Source organism: Dermacentor variabilis, chromosome 7 (genome assembly GCF_050947875.1).
Source record: "Dermacentor variabilis isolate Ectoservices chromosome 7, ASM5094787v1, whole genome shotgun sequence".
Taxonomy (NCBI): Eukaryota; Metazoa; Arthropoda; class Arachnida; order Ixodida; family Ixodidae; genus Dermacentor; species Dermacentor variabilis.
The window spans coordinates 37,037,808-37,045,666 of record NC_134574.1 but is presented as its reverse complement, the minus strand read 5'-3'; the positions used below and the strand labels follow the sequence as shown (position 1 = coordinate 37,045,666).

The following is a 7,859-nucleotide window of genomic DNA, read 5'->3' as shown; positions in this document are numbered from 1 at the left end:
GGCTTGGGGAGGCATCTTTGGTGTGACGGGAGACCTTTGTCGTCTGGCAGGGAAGGCACGTGAGCGTCCAAGCGCGATCACCAGCGTTAATTCCGGGTGAGAAATAGCGCTGGATGAGAAGGCGCTGAGTAGCCCGAATATCTGGGTGACCATTGTCGTGTAGAGGGTGAAAAATGGTGCGACATAGTAAAGCCAAAACAGAGGGGCGGGGAAGGTCTGCTGAGACATCGAACCACAGGGGCTCAGGCTAGCATGGATGGGTTGCAAGCCGTAGTCGGAGAGAACGGGGGTTCTCCCGAAAAGCGGCAAATTCTCCATCATTCTGCCGTGTGGAAGAGAATGCGGTCAGTCGACGGTTGGAGATGGACAGTCAACAGCAGCTATACAAGAAAGGACATTGGCGGTGGTGCTGTCGGCACCAGTCCCGTGACGGATGTCGCATGTAAATTCCGAAGTGTAAGCGAAATAAGGGTGACACGTACTTCGATGAATTGGTACGGGAAACATACGCGAATGGCTTATGATTGGCTCGCACGTAAAACTGGCATCCTTCCAGAAAATGCCGAAAGTGCTGCATTGCAGCGTAGATGCTTAGTAGCTCTCGGCTGAAGGCCGTGTTGAGCGTCTCAGTAGGAATTAGCGTCCGAGAGTAAAAAGATAAAAGTCTCCACTCGGCGTTAATGCACGGCTGTAAGATGGCACCTGTGGCCACGCTGAAGGTATCCAACATCAACCCCGTTGGGGCGTTGCTACGAGGATGGATAAAAAGCGCACGTTAGGCAGGCCTCGCTTGGGAGGAGTAAAGGAGGCCTGGGCTTCTGATGACCAAAAAATGTCAGAGGACGGGCTGGCGGGTGACCGAAGGAGTTCGGTGAGCCGGTGAAGCAGCTTTCCATAGTGCGCAATAAAGCGCCTGGAAAAATCCACAACACTCAAGAATGGGCGTAACTGGCTCAGTGTTGTAGGCTGGGCGTAAACCTGGATGACCTTGACGTAGGACGGGTGAGGATGTACACCCTCGGATGATATGTGATGGCCCAAACACTCGAGCTCAGATGCGCCGAAAACACACTGGGAGGCGTTCACAACCAGGGCGTACTTCTGTAGACGATGGAACAAAATATGTAGATGGGGCTCATCATCTTCAGACGTAGGGCTGGCGATGAGGACATCAGCGAGGTACGTGAACACAGCAGGAAGGCTCCGCTTGACCTCAGCGAAGAGCCGCTGGAAGGTTTGAGCCAAATTACGGAGTTCAAAAGGCATCCGCACGTGCTCAAACAAACCAAAGGGAGTCGTGATGGCGGTCTTGGGTATGTCGGCGGGTTCGATGTGAATTAGGTGGTACGCCTTAGCTTGGTCCCCTTTTCTAAATATTACGCATCCGTCGAGGCGCAATGCAAAGTCTTGAATATGAGGCAGCGAATAGCTGTTGTGGGCAGTCTTGGCGTTCAACGCTCGATAGTCTCCACACAAACTTCACAGGGATGCCAGTCACCGAGATCACGTCAGAGGCACCACTTGTACGCTTGTGCCTCAGGAGTGATTGACAATGACAGCTGACTCAAATTTACTCCGAAAAAGAATCGCGTGACGTGGCTTCGCGTGCTACGACCAGGCGCCGTCTTTATTTTCTTCTCATGCGGCTTCACGCTGAGTCCTAGGCGACACGCAAGGGTGAGCGCTACACCCTTTTTTTAAGTGATTTGTTTTTAGTTTGATTCTACAAGGCTATTTTTGAGCTGCTGGGGGAACTTAAGATTTTAAAAAATTTGCGGTACTTTGATAATTTTAATTTTTTTAAATTAGTTCTTACGGAACGTTTCGTCAGCAGTTCTTTAGATTTCTCTTTCAATTTTACAGAGCCTATCGTGTCGCGTATTCCAGCCTCTTTTTATGCCTCTTTCATGGCACCTAATTTTCCCTTTGAATTCCTCGAGCACAACAGCATTAGGTTTTCAGATTTACGACCGCTTTTTAAAGATGATCACACATGTTAGATGTAGGGGTCCAAAGCCAAAGCCCCCTTTGCCGTACAGCTCAGCACACTCTAAGCTCTAAAAAGAAATATAGTGCTTTCTTTCTTGTCTGACGATTTCTGTGTGTCATGCGATCATTCCATGATACAAAGCCTTCAAAAGCAAGTAGCACGATTGGAGCCGGCGGTGTATTTTAAGCGCGTTAAAGTCACAGTTGCAGAAGGCCTGCATCGCAGAAGGAACGCTGAATAGCCCATGCGCGACGTACAATCAGCGGAAGAGAATAAAACAACAAAAATAAATATACAAAGATAAGGTAGCCGTGAATCTCTACATACGTAAGGCTTTTTACGATATGAGAAAGATAGGGCAACCTTCGGGCGTTAAGTATTGTTTACGTCGCCAGATAAGCTTCTGAGTTTGTTCAAGTTCAGTTGCCCTATAAGAATGCGAAATCGTAGAAGCTACCGGGATCGCATGGGCACGAGATGGTTGCGTCAGTTGGTCATCAGTGGCATCATCAAAGAAAGAGTTTGAATTGCGTACATACCATGAACGTGGCTGTTTACCTTCGTCTTCTCTTCGATTCTGCATGGCTATATATATATATTCTGAGAATCCATAGTGAAATCTTAGTTGAAAGGTACCGCTTGTCCTGTCTCGGCTTGTCCCTTGTCGTTACTGCGCTATGTCACTTGCATCACGATGAATAACCAAGATGCCCAAACCTATTCCCTTCTAAGGTGGCCGATTCTTCGAAGATGCGGAAAACTGAGTGAAAACACACGATACGGTCACAGCATTTAACTGCAACTCCAACCTAAGCCACGCAATGTTTACTTCTGCTGGGAAGACGGCGCCAGGCTGTGCTTTGGGAATCATTTCACCCTCCCTTCGTGGGACTTGTTCTGCAGAACCCTCTTGAAGAGATTCATGAGAATCGTTCGCAAAGAGCGAGCTGAAGCTACACTGGAATCCTGTTCCTAACTCCCAAACGGGAACGTTCCGGTATACACAGAAGGTATGACCCACCTGTTCCGCCTCACCGACCCGGACATGTCTCAAATCAAGGAAATTCGCTTTCTGATTCCTGGTGTCAGGCAAGAGTTTTTCGGCATATTGATTCGGAATTCACCCAAGACCGTCGCCGAATTTGGAACAGTAGCCACCGGCATCGAGAAGACGCTAGAAATTCGTACCTGGCAGTACAACCCCCAAGTGCTTTCGCCGAAGAGCGAAATTTAAAATTTAGACACTTTACAATTTAGACGGACACAATTTAGACATTTAGCCTTCCAACGAACCTCGAGAGACCATCAGAGCCGTTGTACGCGAAGAACTGCGCAAGATGCTCCCTTCATCGCACTCTCAATTGGTAACGTTCTACGTGAACCCAGAAAGCACACCTGCAATGGTCCAAGCTTGGCCTAAATCTGGCAGAAATTGGTACCGGTCCTTACCCAACGCTGGCATACTAGCAAAGTTCAGGCCAGTGCAAGATGACCCAGAGTTGAAGCCAAGATTGCACCTATATTACGCCAGTGCAGCAGCAAATGTGTTGCTAGCGTAGTACCAGCGCTGAGCCATACCATTGCCATTATAAAAGCTAGCTTTGAGCCAATTTTCTTTACATGACGAATATTGTGAATACGCTGGTTCTACAGTACGCAGTTATTAGTACCGCGAACCTTTTGCTAATTACATTTTATTGATATTGACCCCATAATGTCTACATCAATTTTACCTGGGAAAACGCGATAGAAAGATGTTAGCTCAACAAGCAAAAGTCTTGTACACATGCAAAGATTAAAATAATACTACAAGCTGATTTTATAACTGTTCATTTACATAAAAATAAGCACGAACACAAATTTTTTGTGGACCTAAATCGGTGATGCTGGGTTAAGGTAAAACAGTTTTTTTTACAAGCAAGGGCCTAATAGGTATCTCTCGTGAAGCTAGGTGGATGATTGTGGATTAGGCAGGGCTGTGGAGGATAAGAACTGGGATAGGTGCCAAGGGCAGTGGACTGATCAGGGCTTTGGTAAGCAGATGACGTCGGTAGGCTGGTTGGTCAGTGCTCAGATGACGTCGGGCTTGTCAGGTCTTTGGGGGCTTGTCAGGTCTTTGGGGCAGCGCAGTACATGCCTTGCAAAAGTAATGTCGTATATGAGATACCCCAAAGTTGTCGACAGGTTTATATCGGTCAAACCGGACGGTGTTTTAATGAAAGAGCGAGTGAGCACAATTGGGCCGTAAATAACAATGCGGGGGGCCATCTGGCAGAACACTGTAATCGTCACAATTGCCGTCCGTATCTTCACGACACCAGGTTTCTGGCAGGGTCTAGAGATAGACTAGCACAGGAGATATTAGAAGCTTTCTACATTGCAAAGGCCGAGGGCACATGCATTAGCTTCCCTTCAGTGGCGCTTACCGAAAAAGAGATAGCTTTTCTATTGAGATAGGGAAGTCGTGATATCACGATGGACCATTCTAGGTTGTATCTATTTAAAGTCCTGTTTCTTCAAAAAAAACATTTAGTTGGAAGTAGCGCCTTGTCCTTAGTACATGTTCTTCTTTCAGTATGCGTCTTCGTAGGGCTCTTTTCTTCAAGTAAGTAACAAACAAGCAAACCGATTGGAATATGAGCATGATGTAACAGTTGGGTTCTGGAATGTAATAAGTGGTAGCGGCCTCATGCCGTCGTCCGACTCGTCCACTTTAAGGACGTTGTTGAAGGGACGAACTTGTTCTCATCGAGAATGAGGAATACGGAATATATTTACTATATCTACATGAAAGGTGAAGCACGACACAATTCATCAGTCTAGCATAACTGTGGACGAAGCACACACAGCATCTGAAAACGGCATCTTAAGAACCACCCCCCCGCCTGTCCTCCCTGCCGTCCAACCTTCATCCAATCGAAACCTTCAAAGTGGTCGAAGGACCCACCTTTGAAGGCGAGAGTTCCCAGTCTCACTGCCACACTTTTGTTCACCGGAACACACCGAACGGAGTGGGACCTATTAGGCGGGTTGTCACGCTTGACTCAAGCAGACATGTCTTGGTTCCTGAACTCACTCCGCAGTAAGCCACCAGGTCTGTCAAACAACCGTTCCAATTTCCAGCGTTCATGAAGAGAACGTCAAAGAGCACTCCTTTCCAGGACTTTTCTTGCTCCAATTGGTCCGTGAGGGCCACAGCGAACCCACTAACAATTCTCGGTCCACCAAACGTGTCTCGCTTTGCAGTGCCGGTAGTCTGTCCGAGGGAGATTGTTTGTTGCCTTCACGAAGCGATCCGTCACAGCGGGCGAGGACAGCTTTTCCATGGCCCGGAAAATCATGACTGGCCAGTGCTGATAACAGCTAGGCAAGAAGAGAATGGGTGATCGCAAGAGCGATGACTTGGCTTGCAGAAACCAGCAGCGAAATGCTGACATGCACCACAAGATATCTCAGAATGACAGCCAGCAGCAATGCGAACTACAAAACACGGCTCTGCGCAGAGATGAAGTATGTTGGATCTCGGTTTAGACCCGCCATGCTTCAAAGAAAACACGAGTGCAAATACAGTAAATACTGCATTTGCTATCCCAATTTCGGAGGAAATCCGCGCCGACCAAGTTAGTAATCGTGGATTTAGTTCTGTTAAATGAGAGGGGATCGTCTTGGCTTAACAAAATAAAAATAACCGCAACAAAAATTATTCGGGATCCCTAAACGCAGAACGAGTTTCAAATAAGCCTGCTCAAGCAATCCGCATTGCTATGTACTTTCTTATATCTAACGGAGAATTTGTACTCTTGGATGGTAAGACTCCACCGCCGCAAGCGGCAACATATAACAACTAACTCATTGAGGATGCGGCAATGGAATTGCACTGGTTTCCTTCCCAAGAGGGCTACCTTGCAGCAATATGTACGCTCACATGAAGAGAAGCCATATGTTGTACTTATACACGAAACGTTAACCTCTGAAGAAACACTGTCCAGCTACAGGCCCATCCCGAAGTTCGAGAGCGGACGGGGGGTCGGCGTACTGATTAGCAACAAGCTGACACACATCCATCGAGACATCAAGATGACCGCAAGAAAAGCCGATTGCGCAGTGGTAGGAATTATACCCAGCCCAGCGAACCGCGAAAGTATATACATTCTTAATGTCGACAGCAGTCCCAATAACCTAAGACTGCACTTCAAAGCCCTAATCGCCACTGCCACGCATCTAGCGCGTGACTCCCCTCTGTTCATAACGGGTGACTTCAACGCCCCGTAGCATACCTCGCAAAAGGGAGGACCCCTGGCGCGAGGCTATGAAGCTAAATTTCATATTTGTCATGGACCCGGCATTCCCCATAAGATGCGGGCCATCGCTGGGCCATGACACCACACCGGACTTCAGATTTGTCAGGAGCATCGCAGGGGTCAATTGGATGAACCTCAGTGTAGACATTGGTAGACACCATTATTTTATGGCCACGCGCCTCAAGGGTGCACAAAAGAGATAGTGAATGTTCTACTACACAGACTGGGCCAAGTTTCGCAACATTATAGAAGAGCGAGCGGAGAATGAGGACAAGCGTAGACTCGAACAAGGGGTGGTACAGGTTGGATACGACATCAAAGCTACCACCAAAGAGGTTTCTACCCACCTTCGGGTGGAAAATAGACACAGTTGTCTGGCTCACCTGTTGCGGTCCCTCCTCGCCAGGTGGAGCGGACAACGCTCCAACCACAGGCCCAGAAAAAAGATCTCGGAAATCAACAGAACTGTGGAGGAACACTGCAGAGCGTTCTCTAAACAGCAATTCGATGAGGTGTTTAATTGAACCGACAGGCAGATGCGCAAAGCGGAAACCTGGAATCTCCTAAAGCATCCCTTCGACGAGATGAACACTAAATCCAACCACCCTAGCACTACACGCAGCCAAGCACGGATCTTCCAACGAGTACATTTTATCCAAACTCGGGAAGAAGTATCTATCGGTCGCGTCGTGCCTTACACCAACTGACTACGAAGGCTCCGGGAATACTGAGCTCGACGCAGAATTCGCAATTGAGGAGATTAGGCAGGCACTCCACGACCTCAATGGCAGATCGGCTATTGGTCCGGACAAGATCATAAAAAAAGCCCTACTGAATTTGAACGATAAGTTATTAGAACAACTGACGGACATCATTATCCATGCATGGAGCAGTGGTAAAATATACCAGAAATGTGGAACTCGACCAACACAATCATATTCCCCAAGCCCGGTGAGCTGCCCAGCTTCAACAACCCGTGCCCAATTTCGCTCACATCGTGCGGGGCGCACGTTACTGAGCAACCTAAACCAACCTTCTCGCTTCCTGCAGGACCACGACGATCACCCACACATGATCGGCTTCAGGACCAAACTCCCGAAACAGGGCGCGATGAAGCTCAATAAGCATCACATTATTGACCACAATGCGCGGGACACGAGAGCCATACAAGCTCTACACCTGGAAAATCTTTCCACAACATTCTTAACTCGTTCATTTTAGACAAGATCTCAAACCTTAAGCCTCAAGCCTCAAGCCTAACCTTGGGAAGCATTTTCATTCCTACACGCGATCGTTGCTGTCAGACAAAAAAGCCACCGTTAAAGGGCCCCTTACTAGGTTTCGCCATATTGAGCTGAGAATCGCAGAGAATAGATTGCGCGACAGCGATCGTGTCTGCAATATATTACCTCGCCACGTGCCGCGCAAAGATCTGAAATTTCAAACCGAACGTCGTTTTTCCTTCTCCTCGCGGCCGCCGCGCTCCAAGCCGGAGACTGACGTACTCGTGTCGGTGCCTACGTAGTCGTGTCCGTTGTGTGACGTCGCTTGAAGTGGCACATGACTTC

General features: G+C 48.1%; 1 protein-coding gene across 1 annotated transcript; it reads right to left on the bottom strand.

The window, feature by feature from the left end:
- Window positions 1-729: 729 nt before the first annotated feature.
- LOC142588599 (uncharacterized) lies at window positions 730-1,266 on the bottom strand. The gene has a single exon (XM_075700434.1). It carries the CDS (start codon window positions 1,264-1,266, stop codon window positions 730-732), a length of 537 nt encoding a protein of 178 aa, XP_075556549.1.
- Between the last annotated feature and the right edge of the window lie 6,593 nt (window positions 1,267-7,859).

Bases quoted from the DNA above. Each gene is read 5' to 3' on its own strand.
- LOC142588599 (XM_075700434.1), bottom strand. From the start codon at position 1,266: ATGCCTTTTGAACTCCGTAATTTGGCTCAAACCTTCCAGCGGCTCTTC.